The following is a 22773-nucleotide window of genomic DNA, read 5'->3' as shown; positions in this document are numbered from 1 at the left end:
ATGTGTCTATCTATCTATCTATCTATCTATCTATCTATCTATCTATCTATCTATCTATGTATCTATCTATCTATCTATCTATCTATCTATGTGTCTATCTATGTGTCTATCTATCTATCTATCTATCTATCTATCTATCTATCTATCTATGTGTCTATCTATGTGTCTATCTATCTATCTATCTATCTATCTATCTATCTATCTATGTGTCTATCTATCTATCTATGTATCTATCTATCTATCTATCTATCTATCTATGTGTCTATCTATCTATCTATCTATCTATCTATCTATCTATCTATCTATGTATCTATCTATCTATCTATCTATCTATCTATCTATCTATCTATCTATCTATCTATCTATGTGTCTATCTATCTATCTATCTATCTATCTATCTATCTATCTATCTATGTGTCTATCTATCTATCTATCTATCTATCTATCTATCTATCTATCTATCTATCTATCTATCTATCTATCTATCTATGTGTCTATCTATCTATCTATCTATCTATCTATGTATCTATCTATCTATCTATCTATCTATCTATCATAGTGTTTGAACTTATTTTAAAGCTATAGCCTAATAACACATTTTGCTAGGGACCCCTGGAACCCTCTTAAGAACCCCTGGCGGCCCCTGGACCGCACTTTGAGAACCACTGGTTTAGTAGGCTATCTGAAAGCAAATAATCTGAAGTCATTTCACAAAGATATAAAACAAAGTTCTTTCAATAACTTCACAACTTTCAACACAACAGGCCGTAATGTTAATGAAAGATGGGGAAGGTTTTAAGATCCAAACCTTCTTAACTCCTGTGTGTTAAAAAATTAGACATCAAAGCCAGAAGACAGAATTAAAACCACTCTCATTGATAACACAATGCAACATCATTTAATGAATGGATAAAATATGGTTGCATAAAATGCTTAAATAACTGTGACTGGAGCGCCTCTGGTGGCTCCACCAGGTACTGCATGCACCACAGAGCTGTCTCATTCTGGTGTCATAACTGAGGGATTGGTTTTGGCTGGATGATACTCTGAACAATAATAATCTTTTCAACTCTGTTATACACATAGCCCCGTCCCCTTATAACTAATACATATTTAGCTTTTTGTTGTTGTTACTATTGTTGCTATTCTGTATAATTTCTTTGTTACTGTTATTGCTGCTACAATGTTGGAACCAAACCCATGACTCTGCTGTATAAGACAAACAACAAATAGAATCTTACTTCAACCGATGTGTTTCACCCTCCTGTTTTATTCCCCAAAATGAAGCTTCCATCTCTCTCTTTCTGCATGTTACTGTAATTATTTTTGATTCTTTAATTTCAATATAGCCAGTGGTGGAAAGTAACTAAGTACATTTACTTAAGTACTGTACTTAAAGGTAGGGTAAGTGATTTTCTTTGGTTAAAATAAGTGTTAAATAGCTCTATATTCTGATAGTACTCATTGCTATAGAGTGTTTGTTCAGTAAAAGGAGTCTCCTTGTCTCTCCAGCTCTTTATAAAACAGAAAATGCATTTTCGTTTCAGTTTCAGTTTCATTTCCAATTTTATCCAATCAGGATAGAGAACTCGATCAGGATATAGAATAAACAAGTGCAATTTGAAGTGATGACACTAAGAAATGAGCAGGCAAAATTGGAACTGGAACACTATAAAAATGAAGCTTAAAAATGGGTACTTTCTCCTGATTGGCTGAGATTTTGACACCTACCGGAAAATGTATTTTCTGTTTATTAAAGAGCTGGAGAGACGGGGAGACTCCTGTTACTGAACAAACACTCTATAGCAATGATTACTATCAGAATATAGTGCTTTAACCTTTTAACAAAATACTTTTTGTTTTAACCCAAAAATATCACTTACCCTACCTTTAAGTAATCTTTTTTAGATATTTGAACTTTACTTGAGTATTTCCAATTTCCAATACTTTTACTTCTACTCCACTACATCTCAGAGGCAAATATTGTACTTTTACTCCACTACAATCATTTGAAAACCTTAGTTACTAGTTACTTTGCAGATAGCCCTATTTTATGCCCAGGCTATTTGAAAATAGCCGATCTACAAGCTCACAGCGCGTCGCATCGCGGCGCGTTGTGAGCTATTTTCAAACATTAGTACTTTTACTTTTGGTACTTTAAGTACATTTTTATGCCAATACTTTTGTACTTTTACTCAAGTCATTTTGAATCCTGGACTTTTACTTGTAACGGAGCATTTCTATATTGCAGTATTGGTACTTTTACTTAAGCAAAGAATTTGAGTACTTTTTCCACTACTGAATACAGCTAATTTGATATATAATAGCTCATGCAGTCAAACTAAATCACACTTTGGATGTAGTGTTTTTATTATTTTTGCCACAGCATAATTTTCACTTCTATGCTGTTAAAATGAGCTGAACGCTGCAGAATGAGCTGAACGCTGCAGAATGGAGGATTATAGAGAAGCCATTACAGCTTTAGAAATCGTTTTCCACCCAGGCCTTCCTAAATGGCACGGTGCTGTGTGAGCCCGGCCCGCCCACAGGCCAAGGCACGAATAATAACGCCCTAACCTCATAATCCATGCTGAGTAATGACTCTGTGTGTGTGTGTGTGTGTGTGTGTGTGTGTGTGTGTGTGTGTGTGTGTGTGTGTGTGTGTGTGTGTGTGTGTGTGTGTGTGTGTGTGTGTGTGTGTGTGTGTGTGTGTGTGTGTGTGTGTGTGTGTGTGTGTGCCATTGACATCTCTAATCAGTCCACACTGGTTATATCCACAAATAATTTCCCCAAATGTAGAGTTTTTAAATTTATAAATACAATGTAAATCTTCTCTCCATAGTCTCCAGTGCATTTCTACTGTACTGTACGGTCCCTTCACACCTCTTCTTCTCCTTGTTATATAAATATAACTCAGTGAGACAGAAAGTGTGAAATGCAGTGACGAAGGCTCTGCCTGCATAAATGATCATGTGTCCCCACATCTATACAGCACACTCTGTCATTTAACTCATTAACGCATACTGTGTCATTTTAGATTTTTTTTTTACCTATAACCATTATTTTATACTTTTGGCTATTCAAATTTCTATTTATTTTTTAAATCGTGAAAATGTGTGCAAATCTTTGAAAATACATATATTTTTGTGTTTTTTTTTATTTATGTTGCTATAATATCAGTGGTTATCAAACTTTTTCATGTCGAGCACCACCCAAATGATATGTATTTGGCCGCGACACACACACACACACTCACTCACTCACTCACTCACACACTCACACTGACACACACACACACACACACACACACACACACACACACACACACACACACACACACACACACACACACACACACACACACACACACACACACACACACACCTGGATATTTAGGTAAAATAACCACTGTAGCAGTTGCAGGAGTAGTTGGTAGTTGAAGGTCAGTCTATGACGTCAGTCATCTACGACAGTCCAATGGCCTACACGTGACATCATGTCTACATCACACGTAGGCCCCCTAACCAATATAAGTGCTGAGACACACAGTAGGACTGTGTTCTTTTACAGGGTGAAGCTCATAGACGACACTTGTGTGTGAAATGGTTTGTTGGACGGTGCACCTAAAAGGGCTTCCAGACATACAGTATGATGCTGCCGTAGCAGTGAAACACAAAGTGTACTGCTTTAGAGGGGACTTCATCAAGTCCAAGTGTCGGACTGAAGTGCATGTCTTCAACACAGTGTCTTTATGCTGGATCAAGTTGCCCCCAGAGACACCTAGAAGAGCACAAAGTCCCCTTGTGGTTCGCCCCATGCGCCAGAGCCGCACAGCTGTGCCGATGGACCCTTTCATCTACCTCTGGGGGGGAGTTACTGACACTGGGAACTACAGCAAGGTGCTTTATGCATTTGATGTCGACACCCACAGAATGCTCACACCCAGGGTTTCTGGGAATGTTCCAGAGGGGAGGCAGGGCCACTCAGCCTGTGTCTTGGGGAAGGTCATGTTTATCTATGGAGGATGGACCCAGCATATATGTATGTATGTATACTTTAATGACATCTACACGTTGGACACCACCACAATGGTCTGGTCTTTAATTATCTCCAGAGGAACTCCACCACATGCTTCAGTTATGCACCCTGCCACCATCATCGGGACGAAGATGTTTGTATTTGGGGGTGGGGGGGGCTGGAGTTACAACTACTACAACACCATCCGTGTGTTTGACACAGAGACCAACTGCTGGCTGAACGCGCCTTCTGCACAGCCTCTTCCAGAACGACGCCGCGGTCATTCAGCCTTTTCCCACAATGGAGAGCTGTACATATTTGGTGGTAGGGGGTGCTCTGACCAGCGCTTAAATGATATGTGGAAATTCAGTCCAGCGACCTTCACCTGGAAGAGGGTTCAGTCCAAAGGGAATGTTCCAAGTTTAGAAACTTCTTTCACAACCTGGAGTTGCATGGTATGCTGTTGCATGGTGGGAGATCGCATCATCCTCTTTGGAGGATATAGATCAAACGGCCCAGCCAATGGTGACCTGTATATCTTAGACTTGAGTCCTAGCCTGAAGACCTTATGCAAGCTGGCAGTTATTCAGTACGATCTACAACAGTCTGAACTCCCACACAACATCAGGTGGGAACTAATATCCATGACAACCAAGACAAGAAATAACAGTCAACTAAAAAAGAGGGAACAAGTTACGTGATACGTGAGGCACGAAGCAAGATGGCCGCACGGCACTGAACGCTGATAACGTTTCCTCTTTTTATATATCTTTTTGACTCATAGACTACTTTTTTTTGCTTATTTTTTCAACGTTGATACACCAACTGATCCATTCGCTTTCTCGCCTTTCAAACAGCAAGAACCAGGCGACGGACCGAATGCTAACATGCTAACGGGGGACATAGCTATGCTAATCAAACAAACAATTGAAACGCAGATGGGAACCTGGCAAGGACTAGTAGCTTCCATCGTAAAAGATGCAATTGGCCAAGCTATGGACCCTATACAGAAAGGTTTGGCAGAGAATGGCGATATTCTCAAGTCCCTGAAAGGGCAACTAGTGGTCCACGCTGAAAGGTTTGACACGATGTCCTGCCAGATAGATAGCTTGCAAGCTGACGGGCGAGGGGGTCAACGATTCCTGCCTCGCTGAGTTAATCAGTGTCCAGAAGAAGCTGAACGAGCTAGAAGATCGGGCCAGAATTAATAACGTCGGATTGGTCGGCTTGCCAACTGGTGCTGAAGGAGATGATCCGAGGGGTTATCTCCAAAAGATGTTACCCAAATGGATTCCAACCATGAAGAGCTTGCGTAATGCGGTGGTGACCGTCGACAAGGCACACAGGATCTTCTCCAACAAGAAATCGGGACCAAAAACGATGATCTTCAGGCTTCTGCACTTCTCCGACCAACAGGCGATCCTGGAGGGAGCACGGAAAGCCAAGCCGACTCTCCCTGGGGGAGCCAAACTGCTGTTTTTTGCCGATTACAGCCCTGGTACGACGAAAGATCGCCGTGCGTTCAAAGAAATACGCACAAAATTGTGGCAAAACGGCATCGAGTCGCACCTCGTCTACCCAGCTATTTTGAAGGTAAACTACAAGGGCAGGAAGATGTCGTTCAACTCGGCGGAGGAGGCAAGGGAAGCCTTGGATCCAGCGGTGCTTGAGGGCGAGACGGTGGAGGAGACGGCGGAGAACGACGACGAGATCAACATAACAACGATGCGTAATGGAGATGGGTGAGCTGTAAAGTGAACGAGTGGGGGGAGGGGGGTTGGGGGAAGGACTCCTCCAGGTTCCACTAACAAATCACAACAAATCCAAGGCAAAGTTAATGACACAGGAAGGTTAGAGACCTTTAATGTAGTATCTTTTAATGTCCGAGGTCTAAACACACCGCAAAAACGCTCAAAGGTCGTAGATTACTTACGAAGGAAGAAAATTGACATTGCTCTTTTGCAGGAAACGCACCTTAAACTTGAAGACACCCCCAGAGTTCAAAATAGGTTATAAAAATCAGTAGTGGCCTCTTCAGATGGTACACGTACAAAAGGAGTGATAATATTATCAAGGCGCAACATAAATATTACTGTTGATAAGATAGGTTCAGACAGGAAGGGACGTTTGGCATTCTGCTGTACATCCATTCAAGGCAAAAAAGTTGAATTTGTTAGCATTTATGCACCAACCGTTTTTGAAGCTGACTTTTTCCCCTCAATTACTGCAGAACTGCTTAAGTTAAACGACTATCAACTATATATCGGCTCAGATATGAATGCTGTATTTGATGGCAAAATGGACAAATCCTCTTTAACTATGGCAGGTTCTCAGGGCTCTGCATCCAAAGCTTTAAGTTGTTTTGTAAAAGATCTGTGGATGTATGGAGAGTGCATAACCCCTTTGTGAAAGACTACCCCTATTTCTCCCCTAGGCACAAAAGCTTTAGTCGTATCGATCACATTTTAATTTCCTCTGGCTTGCTGTCCTCTGTACATTCAGGATAATTTTTACCCAGACTTCTGTCGGATCACAGCCTGATGAGTGATGGAGGTTTAACTGCACTTTGTTGAAAAATGAAGAATGTATTACTCAATTGAAGACAAAACTGTCCGAGTTTATTTCTATAAACAAAGACAGTGTTTCAGATATGACTGTAGTCTGGGCCACGGTTAAAGGGTTTATTAGAAATAATGCAATATGGTTTAGTTCCCACCTACATAAAACCAGACTGCAAAATATTTCCCGGTTGGAACAACAATGTAACATGTTGTTAACTTCACTCATTCACTGCACTGACTCAAGGTTCAGGTTTTTTTTTTACATTTCTACACTAACCCATTAAGACCGGGAACGCATCTGTTATTTTTTGGAATAGCCAAAGAAACAGATTAAATTCCTCATTCTGCTGGTTACCCCCTGGATAACCCTCTAGGGTCCCTGACCCAACTCTGAGAAACATCCCTTTGATTCCATGTGTACACTCTTCTTGAGTGCAAATTGTAAACAAATTCTACATTTATGTCCACGAAGGGCAGATGTGATGAATATGAAATATACACAGGGGTGCACATATATACAAATGAAGGCCAAAAATAGCAGATATATTTAGCTCAATCACAAGGCATTGTTGTTGCTAGATTAGCTTGTTAGCTAAGCTAACCTAAATCTCCAAAGAGATTGTCTTAAACTGTCTTAAATATACATAACCACCAACTTTCTAAAGTACACACCCCAACATGTTAACAAAATCCCCATGGCCTGGTTCTGTCATTTTGTGGTGCAGATTAAAGATGTATTTATTTTTAGATGAATGAGAAAATAAATGGCTCCTTACCTGTTTTGATTGAGGGACAGAGAGTTGCAATGTTTGCAATGCGCGCGTTTGCAATGGATATGCAATGCATTGTGGGAGGAAGTGAGGTCATTTGAGGCTTTTGGCAGACAGTGGTGTTGGCACTTTCTCCATACAACCCGTACATCTACATAAGCGTTTTCATTTCAAATATAAAGTGCTTAACTCATGGCCACGGATGTTAATATTATGTACGGGTCCTCAAAAGTATCCATATTTTCTGTATTGTTCAATAAAAAGCATTTTAATCCAATTGATGGCCATTTTCTTTGAATTTTCTCTATTCTTTCAACCACGTGACCCTATCGGTTGGGAGGTGTACTGCACTCTGATACATTATATCTCTATGAGAAAATGGTCACTAATCGGATTAATATTATTTTATTGGAAAATACGGAAGATACTGCTACTTCTAAGAACCCGTACATAATAATAACATCCGTGGCCAAAGGGTAAGCACTTTATATTTGAAATGTGAACGTTTATGTAGACAAACGGGCTGTCAATGGAGAAATGTCACTGGTTTGTGTGTCTAAACAATACTGTCTAAACAAACACGGTACAGAGGGCGGATACGGAAACGGGCGGATACGGAAACGGACGGTTTACGTCCGGATCCGGATGCAGTAGTTACGCCAGAGCACTAGGAAACATGACTATAGATTATATAGATATATAGATATATAAGATTATAAATATTTTTTTGTCACTAATCAGTACTAACGGGCAGAATGCGGAAGTAATCTGACATGACATCATGGGGTTGTGAAAGTCAAACATCGTGCATTTCAACCAAGTCTCTTAGCTCACGTTGTGTTGGAGTACAATGTATTATCAATGGAATGCCTCAGACGGCGGAACGTGCCTGAGGCAATCTGAATGTCTATGAGTGACCATGGAAGGCGCATAATGCCGTCGCAGGCGCCCCTGGACGACACAGTGCAGTCCTGGGGTTCTGACCAAAAGGCAATATGTGCCTTCTTGGGATTGACACTGTGTTGCTTACTCCCATCCATTCTCCTTTGACAGTGTGTAACGCAGTGAATCTGAAGTAGTAGACTCCCTTGACTGGTGCTGTGAAACTAGCAGATCTAGAAACTAGCAGATCTACAGCAAACAACATTCCTTGCTAATTGTTTAATTACAGTATGTAGTGTGGGGTCCCTGCTTCATCTCTCTCTCAGCTAAAGGGGTCCTTGGCCTGAAAAAGCTTTTAAGACCCCTGCCCTACAGCCAAGGCTTTTTATTGCTTAAAGCGCACCAATGACACGGCACGGTTACACCCTCAACACAGGAGGCACGGTAATGTCACACCTTTAAATATTGTATTATCATGTTTGCTTCAGGAGTTATGATGCAAAATACATTATTTGGTAATGACGGAAAGTAAAATGGCCACCAGGGGGCGTTTTTGCATTGGCTCCATATCTGAAAAGGTTCATTAAGCTGTCTGTCTGTCTGTCTGTCTGTCTGTCTGTCTGTCTGTCTGTCTGTCTGTCTGTCTATATCCATCCATCCATCCATCCATCCATCCATCCATCCATCATAGCTTTAATTAACACTTGATCCACTATATGATGAAGATTAATAAATCTTTATTTTGCTCAGAGAACAAAAAACAAACAACAACTTTATCAACTCTTCAGCAGTGTGCGTCATACAAGTTCAATACATCACAAAAGATCAGTTAGTTATGTTTCTGTTTTCCAACATAGTTATGTTTATATTATTGTATTTGCTATTTTAAAATGAAGCACTTCGGGCTACATTTTATGTATGAAAGGTACAATTATTAAGAAGCAAAATAAAAGCAAAATAAATGCAAAGGCAAGCATTAAAACGAGACAAAATAACATCAACAGTATGATAGGTAGCAGCAGTGTGATTGTGTTCAAAGCTGCAGTGTACAATATTAAATGGTTCAACACTGACACCTAGTGGTGTTTCTTAGCCTTCAGTCTTTACTAGTGGAGCTAAACTGTCTCTGCAGTGGCCAGTCCTCATTTCATCAAAACATGTCGGGCACAAACCTCATATCTCCATAATTCTAATTTAAATAAATATATATTTGTGCAACATCTCATTATGGCTTACTTTAGCTTATTTATCAAATATATTGTCAATTAATTATCAAGGCATTTGTCATCATGACCAGCAGGTAAATAATTATGGGTCATTGAATAAACACTTTTTGCACCCTTGAATACCAGTGGTTCTATTTATTATTACAATGTACGACTATTCAAAAAGTGATGTTTTAAATGTACTATACCAGTACACAGACATACAGTATGTCATGTGTCTGTGTGTCTGTGTATCTTTTACTTAACTGTAACCAGGCCTTCAGTAGTCATATCATTATTTGAGCCATTCATTTCAAAGCGGACATAAAGGCTGCTATTCCTTCATGGAGAAGAGCAGAAAACCACTGAAAGTGTTCCTTTTGGTTTCATTATCAAGAAGTATAGTGCCTCTAGGGAGACGCATGGAGACGACACTCCCCTTCTCCAGCTGTAGAATCACTGCGTTTGATATGAAGGTACCGGTTACAGCAGCTCTCTCTGCATTCCACAGGATACTCTGGTCATCGTGGTAGAGCTTTACTCCCATCAGTTCTCCTTTGCCATTGTTGACGAACGCAATGAATCTGAAGTAGTAGACTCCCTTGACTGGTGCTGTGAAACGACCTGCGTCAGAAGAGGAACACTTGTTTATACAGTGACACTATAGACCAGCGGTTCACAAACCTTTTAGTTCGAGACCCAAAAGAGACACTTTATGTCGCCCCGGCCGCGACCCAAACAAGTAGTGAAAATAGCAGATCTACAAGCTCACAACGCCTCACATCGCGACACATTGTGAGCTTGTAGATCTGCTATTTTCACTACGTATTTTTCTTTTTTTTTCCTGATTCTTGGAATTCTTAGATTTAGTTATTTTATACATTGGATTCTTTGATGTATATTGTATCATTATTATTTATGAAACATTGTGAGGGATTTTTTTGCACTTTTATGTTATAAAATCAATGACATTTTTTTCACAAAAAAATAAATAAAACTAAACTGAAAGTCAAACATTTCAGATGACTAAAATATGACAAAAATAAATAAATGTAATTTTATTCAAAAGACTAAAACTAAAAAAAAAAGTTAACACTGGATGAGAAAGACCCCCCCCCCCATACCTGTAACTGGGCTGTAGCCGCGGCCGATGTTAGTGACCACTGTTTTGTAGATCAGCGGAGTTTGGGTGTTGAAGGGTCCGACGTAATTGCTGTTGCTTCCTGGCCCATACAAACTTGCACAGAAAGCAACGTTTGGCTTCTCTGCAAGTACAGAATGACAAGACGGTGACATTTAATTGTATAACTTAATAACAATAGTAATTTTGAGATATCTTATATGCAAGTTAAAATGTGTAGCCTAAAGGGCCGTGTCCACAGAGAACGCCTTTTGAGCTGAGGAGTGCTTTGGATATCATGTCCATAGTGCTCACACGCACAGTGTGGATATCATTTTCTAGGCGGGGCTAAACACCTCACCTGATGACATGCTCAGGTGAGTTTCAGTGATGTCATCAGAGTCACTGATTGCATAATCCCTAACTACACCAGTCTGCTGATGCTATACCCTAGAGCAGTGTATATCAACCCTGGCAAACGTCCCAATTTTGGGCCGGGGCTACTGCTGAGGTGTGCCGCGCCGTTTGAAGGAGGTTTGAAAAAAAAAGATTTTGAAAAAAAAAAAAAAAAAAATTTCAAAACGGCTAGTGGAAGCTGAAAAGCTACAAGTTTGCATGTCTGAATAATGCAAAAACAGAAATATTTGTTTGCTTTTGCTTTTTTTCTCCCCCATATATTTTCATGATTAAAAAGTGCGTATCGTATCGAAGTTGTGTGCCCTAAATCGTATCGTATCGTTTCGTGAAATGTGAAAATCGGCACACCCCTAGTGTGTTTATATAGATATACCGTATATATATATATAATTATATTTACCGTATATCTAGGTGTGCCCTGGGATTTTTTGGCTATGCCAGGTGTGCCTTGGCACAAAAAAGGTTGATAGACACTGCCCTAGAACACCCTCAAGGACCCCTGGAGGTCCCCAGACCCCACATTGACCCCCCCCACTGATCTAGACTAGACATGTAAGTGACTCATTAAATAAGTATTGCTTCTTTTTAGTTTTTATCTTTCATCAAACTTTCCCCAAACGCCTTAATGAAATTATTCTACATTGACAAATTAATTTGTATTGCATCAAGAACCCATCACAATGTTGTAGGTTTTAAAATAAGTTGACATTATAAACCAATAAACAACATAATTGATTATTAATGAGGATAAAACATGGTCATAACATTTGAATTAAGGTTGACTGACTTCAACTTGATACAAAACATGAACACTTGTGACCTCTAGTGGCTGGAAGAGAATGAGTCCTAAACTGAACATGATTTATTAAATCATAGTAAATTATGTTTTAATGAATAATTCAGGCATTTATCAGATGATCTTATGCAGAATGACTTATAAAGTATAAGATATTTAATACATGTCATTAACGACAGGGTAAATGGACACATAAGTACAGTGTAAAGGCAAGCTTAGTGCAAAATAGCAAAATAGCAGATCTAAAATAAAAGATCAAAAATAGCAGATCTCTGCTCTGCTATTATTGTTGTACGGTGAAGCAAGGTATTCATTTATGAAACAATCATAAAAGGTTTAAATCTGGAGATCCAAGGTTTCTGCCCGACAACAACCATATGTTGTCAGTTTATTCCAACATGAAGACAAATGTATGAATGATTGTTCTTTATATTATCAGTAGATCTAAATGTTACAAACTGTACAAATAAATGACATTTGTTTCTCAGTTATTCATTTTATTGATTTGTATTTAAGCACATAAACAATTGAGTGTCATGGGCACACACACACACACGTGCACGCGCGCGCGCACACACACACACACACACACACACACATACAGTGGTGTAAAGTACATTTACTCAAATACTGTTTTTGAGTACAACTTTGAGATACAGTATGTTTTTTTTTGTTGTACTTTATACTTCTACTCCACTACATCTCAGAGGTTAAATATTGTACCTTTTACTCCACTACAATTATTAGAAAACTTTAGTTGCAGTTACTTTGCAGATTTTGATTATTATTAGAAAACATACTGTACATTAACCACATCCGCCCTTATTTATACATTTTGGTTATTTGAAAATAGCAGATCTACAAGCTCACAATGCGTCGCGATGCGACACATTGTGAACTTGTAGATCTGCTATTTTCAAAAGATTTTTATACATTTTGAAAACTTGTAAAATGGACATTCTGCATAATGTAAAACATTTTAATCATGATCTTAAAGCATGATAGAGCATGATACACTATATAGATTATTATGAAACAATTTGAATCATTTTCTTTTTTGTTTTAACACCTTAACTGTTGATTGACATTACAGGTTCATAACAAAAGCTGCTCAATCTTTTGCCTTTAGCAATTATACAATTAATCCTTTCAGTCATTTATGCCACTCTGCATCCTAGTTGTGCCTCTGTGTACATCTAACGTGTGTAATATGAGCCTCCATTGGCTGCAACCATGTGATCAATCATCCTGATCAGCTCTACTACTTGTTTTCTGTCTTTGCTTGCGTTGTTAAAGACATGGACCCTGTCTCCACAGCGTTGGATTAGTTGTTGAAGACGTGGAGATTGAAGTATAAACTGTTGAATGGTTGAACCTCTAAGATCATCACCATGGGTGAACAGCACTATCATGTACTTGTCAGCCTCTGGTACAAACAGCTCCTGCAAGATCTTTACTGCAATCTGATCGCCATTCGTCCATTTTGGATGAACTTGTAAGACAAGCAGGAACACATGAGGACCAGGACTAGAGAACTGGATACATTTCACTATTTCACGTGTTATGTCTTCATTAGATCTGCTTGTGTGAAAGAGTCCTGGTGTGTCCACCACACTGATCATCCTGTTGTTCCATCTGATGGATCCAATGGAACATTTCTCCGTCACTGACAGGTTCGACCAACTGGATTCAAATCTTGTCTCTCCAAGGATGGTGTTTCCAACAGCACTCTTCCCCACACCAGTTTTTCCAATTACAGCAATTCTCAGATCAGGACCTGATGATGATGATAATAATAATATTGTTAATAATAATAATAATAATAATAATAATAATAATAGTAGTAATAATAATAATAATAATATTAAGGGTAATAATAATAATAATAATAATGATGATAAATAAATATATACACATTAAAGATGAATACCTTGTGTGTGAGACTAATACTTGTCTGATAAATAAGGTTAATCTACCAACTGGTTTCATCAGTTAGTTCACAGCTTGGTTTACTGGTTTGTCATTATGTGAATGATATAGATGACATAGATCTGTTGTGGGAACAATAGTTATTGTGTCTCAATCCATGTTAAATAGAAACTAATCAGTATTATAGCCTGTTCATCACTATTCATCAGGGGGATTTAATGAGAGACTATTTGAATTTCCATTACAGTGTTTATCTATAATTATGTAACCTACCACTCTGCAGGATCCCACGTTTATTATAGATTTTATTTTGTAATACATTTTGACTTCATGTTTTCAATTTCAGCTTAGTTTTAATTGGTTTTTAATAAATACAGTTACGGACACCTTTTTGATTTGTTTCAGAATATCCTCCGGCACTAGGACCCTGCAGGGTTATGATTGATTTAAGTGGTTCTGTAGATCAGTGTATATCAACCCTGGCAAACGTCCCAATTTTGGGCCGGGGCTACTACTGAGGTGTGCCGCGCCGTTTGAAGAAGGTTTGAAAAAATATCATTTTGAAAAAAAACAATATTATAATCAGGCATGCAAACAGCCCCGAGGTGAAAAGGGTGACAAAATGCTGTTTTTTTTTCGGGTCAGGTGTCACACTATTGCCCTATTTGGATTCAAAACGGCTAGTGGAAGCTGAAAAGCTACAAGTTTGCAAGTCTGAATAATGCAAAAACAGAAATATTTGTTTGCATTTGCTTTTTTTCTCCCCCATATATTTTCATGATAAAAAAGTGCGTATCGTATCAAAATCGTATCGAAGTTGTGTGCCCAATATCGTATCGTATCGTTTCGTGAAATTATCGGCACACCCCTAGTGTGTGTATATAGATATACCGTATATATATATATATATATAATTATATATATATATATACCGTATATATAGGTGTGCCCTGGGATTTTTTGGCTATGCCAGGTGTGCCTTGGCACAAAAAAGGTTGATAGACACTGCCCTAGAGTGCATCACCATCTTTTGGCTAAAATTACTATTTCACTGCCTTCAGTGGACACTCCCCACAGTCATTAGCAGAAAAACTACAGCTTAATTTTCATGACTTTGAAACCATTTTTTCCACATACTTAACAACTCATTTGCTGGGTGGTTTATAACATATTATTCTGTGGTCTGACACAAAATGAATACATAATACTGCTTATAGGCCTCCTCATACTGGGTCAGAGTACTTCCTGTTTACAGGGTCTTTAAAGCCCCACCACACAAAGACACGCCCCTTGTCAAGATGTAAACAATGTGAGAATTGTTTCAACGATCAGGGACAAATCAAGTATGACATCCGTTTGGAGCTCAGGGTTGCAAAGGGGCATGGATATTAACCACTTAGACCCTCTACACTTAAGTCAACTGGACCTGAGTTGTCTCTGTACTTGGACAGCCTTTTTCTTATTTTTTTTAATGCCAAATCTCAAAAACATTTACAAGCTCACAATGCATCGCGTTGTGAGCTTGTAGATCGTCTATTTTTGGCAAATGCCCCCTTCCCTCCAGAATATGAATGCTGGGGTTCAAGTGGTTAAACATCAACAATACATCATCATGGTTTCATAACAAGCTCTTCTATGAACTCACCTGTAATCGTCTTCTCCATGTCTGCCAGTTTGGATGTTAGTGGCTCCACAGTCTTCTCCATGTCTGCCAGTTTGGATGTTAGTGGCTCCACAGTCTTCTCCATGTCTGACAGTTTGGACGTTAGTGGCTCCACAGTCTTCTCCATGTCTGACAGTTTGGACGTTAGTGGCTCCACAGTCTTCTCCATGGCTGACAGTTTGGATGTTAGTGGCTCCACAGTCTTCTCAATGGCTGACAGTTTGGATGTTAGTGGCTCCACAGTCTTCTCCATGTCTGACAGTTTGGATGTTAGTGGCTCCACAGTCTTCTCCATGTCTGACAGTTTGGACGTTAGTGGCTCCACAGTCTTCTCCATGTCTGACAGTTTGGACGTTAGTGGCTCCACAGTCTTCTCCATGGCTGACAGTTTGGATGTTAGTGGCTCCACAGTCTTCTCAATGGCTGACAGTTTAGTAGATAGGACTGAAACAAGTAGGGATAAAGATCACTTTAATTTAGAACTGAAACCAGCAGGGATAAAGATCACTTGACAATGGTGAAAAATAGTCACTGAATTAATTTGACTATGGTTGATGTAATCAGCATAGTATGATCTAGCTCTGGTCCGTAGCATCAGGAGTTGTCCTTAACGCTATGTGACTGTAGCGTGTATTTTCCTCATTTGAATGAGTAAACGATGTGTCTACACGTTCGCTCAGTATGAAAACGCTATGGACCAGATGTGTTTGCAGTACTGGAGTAACTAAAACATTTATCTGTCCATTGGAATATTTTATTTTCTGGCCAAAAAGTGGATTTAACATAAAAGGTGGGGGTCTGAGATTCTTCCCAAAGCGGATGGTAGGCTTTCAACACCTTAAAACCACATTTGTTTCTGTAAGTTGTTTATTTATTTTTTTACTTAAGTGTAGAAATGAGGTAAAATATACGTACAGTCACATAGCGTTAAGGAGAAGTCATAACGCTATGGACCAGAGCTAAGCATGATCCATATTTACTTTACCTGCATTATCTCTCTCCAAACCAGCCGTTTTGTCTTTTTGGAGGCGGAGTTCAATTCTCGACTCTACCTTCGTCTCCACCCCCATGTCTCTGAGCTTCTCCAGTTTAGACGACACGTCATTCATATTGCCTTGAGAAAGAGCAGCAGACAGACAGAATATCAACACAGACTTCAGCCTTCATTCTGAGTTTCTGACCTTTCCAAAAACTAAACAAAAAAGCCCAGCTGCTTGTTTCCACAACGTACGTAAATACTAGCAACTTCTATAGATCGACAATTTTTGGGGAAATGGCCCCGCCTCCTCCCCATATGAATTCTGGGGTTCAAGTTAAACATAAACAAAACATCATCATGGTTTAATAACAAGCTCTTCTATGAACTCACCTGCAATCATCTTCTCAATGTCTGGCTTCACAGTCTCCACCTTCTTCTCCATGTCTGCCAGTTTGGAAGTTAGCGCTGAAACCAACAGGGATAAAGATCACTTGAATTTAGGACTGAAACCAACAGGGATAGAGATAACTTGACATTGGTGAAAAATAGTCACTGATTTCATTGGACTTTGGTTGTTAATACGTAAATACTAGCAACTTCTATAGATCAGCTATTTTTGGCAAATGCCCCCTCAACCCAGAATATGAATTCTGGTGTTCAAGTGGTTAAACATCAACAATTCATCATTGTGGTTTCATAACAAGCTCTTCTATGAATTCACCTGTAATCATCTTCTCCATGTCTGCCAGTTTGGACGTTAGTGGCATCACAGTCTCCACCTTCTTCTCCATGTCTGCCAGTTTGGACGTTAGTGGCATCACAGTCTCCACCTTCTTCTCCATGTCTGCCAGTTTGGCCGTTAGGGCTGAAACCAGCAGGGATAAAGATCACTTGAATTTAGGACTGAAACCAGCAGGGATAAAGATCACTTGAATTTAGGACTGAAACCAGCAGGGATAAAGATCACTTGAATTTAGGACTGAAACCAGCAGGGATAAAGATCACTTGAATTTAGGACTGAAACCAGCAGGGATAAAGATCACTTGAATTTAGGACTGAAACCAACAGGGATAAAGATCACTTGACATTGGTGAAAAATAGTCACTGAATGAATTTGACTTTGGTTGATGTAATCAGCATAGTATGATCTAGTTCTGGTCTGTAGCATCAGGAGTTCTCCTTAACGCTATGTGACTGTATGGTGTATTTTCCTCATTTCAATGAGTAAACGATGTGATGCCTACACTTCAGTAAAAGAATATTAATACGCTTTCGCTCAATATCAATCCATCCATCTTCAACCGCTTATCCGGAGTCGGGTTGCGGGGGCAACAGTTCCATATATATGGGGCGGCCATAGCTGAGTGGTTAGTGAGCCCGCCTAGGGAGCCAGAGGCCCTGGTTCCCCCAGGTTCGATTCCAGGCCAGATCAGCATATGTGTCGATGAAATTAAATTTGGCCCTGAGCAAGACTCTTAACCCCTAATTGCTCACAGGTTCTCATTGGAAACAAGACCGCAAGGACTTTCATGAACGACCTGTTAAAAGGAATTATCCTTTTTTTTATCCAGCAGAGAGCTCAAGCCTTCCCTCTCCTGAGCAACATTAGCCACTTCCTCCTGGGGGATCCCGAGGCGTTCCCAGGCCAGTGTGGAGATGTAATCCCTCCATCTGGTCCTTGGTCTGCCCCGGGGTCTCTTCCCAGTGGGAGGAGACCCCACTCAATATGAAGATGCTATTGACCAGATGTGTTTGCGGTACTGGAGTAATTAAAACATTTCTCTGTCCATTGGAATGTATTATTTTCTGGCCCAAAAGTGGATTTTACATGAAAGGTGGGTGTCTGAGAGACTTCCCACCGCGGAGGGTAGGCTTTCAACACCTTAAAACCACATTTGTTTCTGTAAGTTGTTTATTTTTTACTTAAGTGTAGACATCGTGCTCCCGTTCACATGAGGTAAAACATACGTACAGTCCCATAGCGTTAAGGAGAAGTCCTAACGCTATGGACCAGAGCTAAGCATGATCCATATTTACTTTACCTGCATTATCTCTCTCCAAACCAGCCGTTTTCTCTTTTTCGCTTCTCGACACTCCCTTCATCTCCTCCACCATGTCACTGAGCTCCTTCAGTTTGGAGCACATGTTGTTCAGCTCTTGAGAAAGTGCAGCAGACAGACAGAATATCAACACAGACTTCAGCCTTCATTCTGAATTTCTGACCTTTTAAAAAAAACTACGTAAATTCTAGCAACTTCTATATGTGTATCACATCCAGTTTTCTGTTAGCAGTGCAGTTAAACTGTCTCTCTCTCTCTCTCTCTCTCTCTCTGGTTGAATAGAGCTATCTTATCAGTTGGAAAGTGTTGGTCTATAAATCAAAAACAACTCTCAGTTGGAAAGTACACCGTGACTGCCAACTTCTGAGGCAACTCTGTAATTCAACTTTTTGAACAACTGTGGAAATGTTTATTAGTAGATTATTCAAGTGACTTTTCACTCAGTCATCATGTTAACACACTCCTGAATGTGAACAAAGGCAGCAGTGAAACTAAGTCCAATCTTTTCAAATCTGAATGATTTTCCACTCCCTTTTTTCTCCTTTAGTTTACTTCAGATCATTAGTTGTATGTGTATCAGGGGCATGTACAAAATATGTTACTTTTAAGTAAGCATATCATCAGCCACTACATAAATATGACACTGAATGTATGTAGTTAGTGGCAGAAGAAACATTTTCATAAAACTGGCTAATGGAGGCTTCATTTTTTCACGTACAAACCTCTCTCCAACTGGGTTTTTAGATATGGGTCTAAAGTCTCCGTGTTAAACGTTTGGTGCAGATTGGTAAACAATACAGGAGGAGATATAATTGAACTGTTTTTCATATAATTCCAAATGACTAAGGGTCTAAAGGTCAGAGGTCAAAGTGGTAAAGTGTTTAGTCATGGGAGACATATGTGTCAAATGGTTCATGAGCTATGTCAGTTAAAAGTTTGCATGTTTCAATGGAGTGCTATAGCGCCACCCTTTGGCCAATAGTTGTAAGTTTCATTTCTTCTTTTTGGCATAGCCTTCTACCATATTGCCAAGTTTAATAACAAAAAAAAACTACTGCACGGCTAGGCCAGAATTGCAAGAAAGGGCGGAAGAAGAAGAAAGCCTCAAGCATTGAGCTGCACAAGGACAATAAAAGCTCACCTCCTATTGGATCCTTAGGACCATCCTGTTGAACACAGTCATGTTATTTAATTTCAACAATACAAAGTACAGTATGGTATTGTACAGTATGAGCTCTATTGAACAACATTATATCTTGAAAGAGGTAGGAGATAAGGAAAAGAAAGCTATGAAGAATACAGACAGACAGACAGACAGACAGACAGACAGACAGACAGACAGACAGACAGACAGACAGACAGACAGACAGACAGGATTGCAATACTGAGTCATGAAACATATTTCTCACAAAAGCGTTTCAGCACTTAAAAAGTATAACATCATAGTTTTAAAATGAGTGAAACAGTTTAGAATGCATCATATGTTCTATAGTTTTAAAGTGAGTGAATGAGTTTTGAATGCATCATGTGTTCTTTACCAGCTCTTTTCGCACTTCAAGGACGGCGGCATTAATCCAACTCCTGTGCTTCTCATACAGTCCTTCTGTCTCAGCAGTGCATTCTGAGAACAACACAGACACAAAGTTGATTCAGCTGCTCAAACCAAGCCCCCAGGACTGCGGTGGATTTTTAGACGCAAGACAGAACTAGTGTCTACATCTGGTATTGCAAGATTAGCGCTACTGCGCATGCTTCAAGCCCCCAGAACCGAGAGGGACAAGTGAAGCTCAAGTCACCTGGTGGCCGACTCTGGAAGTGCAGCTTACCACAGCTGGGGCCGGATACATGAACGAGCGAAAACTAGAAATGCACAATTATGAAATTATGGCCGATATCCGATCTCCTATTATTTGCAGGGTCATATCGTCCGATACCAATTCCGATACCGACATATTACATTATTATATATTATATTTATATTGAGCTCATTGCTGATTTTTTGTATTTTAAAATGTTGTTTTGCTGTTGAAAGCTCCCCCCTCCCTATCAACCCTACTGTGATTATAAATATGTATGGAATAAATACATTAATTAAATACATATATACATTTGAAAGACAATTGACTGACTTCTAATGCCAAACTAAACTATGACATCATATTTGTATGCTTTAATAAGCCATCTTTTTATTACATAATTATTTGAATCGTTGTATAACACAAAACATTTAGTAATGTATATTTATGTTATGTGGCCTATGACACTAAGTTATTAGTGTTATTTATTATTGTCTGTTGGCTAAATTCATTAGCCTCTGCTCTAAACAATAAAGCCCCCCTTTAGTGTGTGTGATATACTGTGTGTGAGGGGGGGGGGATACGGTAACCTAACCCTGAGCCTAACCCTAAGGTAAGTGGGGAACATAGAACCCGGGGAACATAGGGATGACCCAGAGAAAAGGGAGTATGCGCTGGACGAGCAACTCCATAGAAGTGAACATTCTGTTCTGTTCAGCGCCATTTAAAATGTCTCCCGTTGGTGAGCAGTTCACCAGTATCTAGGTGGGAGGTACAAAACCATTCAACAGTCTTCTCACCTGTAAAAGTGGGTCTTTGGTCTGGATTAGGGTCCCAGCACTTCACCATGAGTTCTACCAGCTCCACCAGCCCTGGGGCCTTCATTTCTTTAACATAATGTAGGGACGGCCTTTGTCCCCTGGAAGCATCAAACTCTGTAATGCTGCGACCAGTGTCTGAGAGAGTGGAGAGGAAGATAGAAAAACTTTAGTAATACACAGAATGGGTACTTGTCAACTTGTATTTCTAATTATTCGTATTGTTGAATTAACATTAAGTCAAATAATTGAATCTGTGAGGCTGAGACATTGAGTGATTAAGGGGCTTATTATAGTTTTCCCCTGAGCACAGCGTATGTTTTAAATTCTTTGCTATGGGACCGCTTCAGCAGCACGATGAGGCCATGAGCATTTATTTTCCTCAGATCATTTTATATTAATTCAACGAGGGCGTTTTGAGGCATTTTGAGATGCCATGGCGTATTCAGCCCAAAAAAACTAAAAACTAAACAATAAATACATTTTTTTTTTTAAAACGAATTGATGGACACTGCCCCTATATGAGAAAGAACAGAAAATGAGAGACAAAACATTAAATAAAGAAGATGAGAAAGAGAATTACTCACGTAAAAGGTCGTACAGCAGTATAGCGTAACTAAAATAAAAAGAGACATTGATCAGCAATTAGTTTACATATCCACATATCACACATGGGGCAGACAGCAATAGCAACTCATTCTCAGCATCAGTGTTATACTTTGTAAAATAACAACAAAATAGCAAATTTGTTTAGTTAGCACATGTTACAAGTTACAAAATGGCACAGGGAATGAAGAATACCTGTAGACATCATAGGCACAAGAGGAGAAGTTCTCTGGAGGCGCGTAGCGGAATGTCTCGAACCCTTTGACATGCTTGGCTGTGTCACTTGTGACAGACCTGGCGATACCAAAGTCTGTGATCTGGATGAATAAGAGATGAGAATGTTGAGATCATAAAAGGGAACAGAGAAAAAAAAAGAGAGAGAGAGAGAGAGAGAGAGAGGTGTGAGAGTGATGTTGCAATACTACTGCGACAACAGCCAGGCAAGCGCCACCACAGAATTAAATGCCTTAACATTTGTCTCGTGAGCAAGGCCTGAACGCCAGTCACCAGACTGGCCTGTCACACATATGTGTCAGTCTAGTCTTCCTGTCACACATATGTGTCAGTCTAGTCTTCCTGTCACATATATGTGTCAGTCTAGTCTTCTTGTCACACATATGTGTCAGTCTAGTCTTCCTGTCACATATATGTGTCAGTCTAGTCTTCTTGTCACACATATGTGTCAGTCTAGTCTTCCTGTCACATATATGTGTCAGTCTAGTCTTCCTGTCACACATATGTGTCAGTCTAGTCTTCCTATCACACATATGTGTCAGTCTAGTCTTCCTATCACACATATGTGTCAGTCTAGTCTTCCTGTCACACATATGTGTCAGTCTAGTCTTCCTATCACACATATGTGTCAGTCTAGTCTTCCTATCACACATATGTGTCAGTCTAGTCTTCCTATCACACATATGTGTCAGTCTAGTCTTCTTGTCACACATATGTGTCAGTCTAGTCTTCCTATCACACATATGTGTCAGTCTAGTCTTCTTGTCACACATATGTGTCTAGTCTAGTCTTCCTGTCACATATACTGTATGTGTCAGTCTAGTCTTCCTGTCACACATATGTGTCAGTCTAGTCTTCCTGTCCCATATATGTGTCAGTCTAGTCTTCTTGTCACACATATGTGTCTAGTCTAGTCAGTC

General features: G+C 39.6%; 1 protein-coding gene across 1 annotated transcript; it reads right to left on the bottom strand.

Moving 5' to 3' along the window:
• Positions 1-9769: 9769 nt before the first annotated feature.
• On the bottom strand, positions 9770-15452 carry LOC308090950 (GTPase IMAP family member 9-like; the record flags this gene model as incomplete). The annotated part of the gene is made up of 4 exons (XM_080436223.1): positions 15343-15452; positions 12970-13545; positions 10560-10700; positions 9770-10059 (listed from the first exon to the last, which is right to left on the bottom strand). The coding sequence occupies exons 1-4, from the start codon at positions 15443-15445 to the stop codon at positions 9770-9772; spliced, it is 1110 nt and encodes a 369-aa protein (XP_080292349.1). The 5' UTR covers positions 15446-15452.
• Between the last annotated feature and the right edge of the window lie 7321 nt (positions 15453-22773).

The sequence above is a fragment of the Gymnoscopelus braueri genome (assembly GCF_963280865.1).
Source record: "Gymnoscopelus braueri genome assembly, chromosome: 8".
Classification (NCBI taxonomy): domain Eukaryota; kingdom Metazoa; phylum Chordata; class Actinopteri; order Myctophiformes; family Myctophidae; genus Gymnoscopelus; species Gymnoscopelus braueri.
This window is presented reverse-complemented; position numbering and strand designations above follow the sequence as displayed.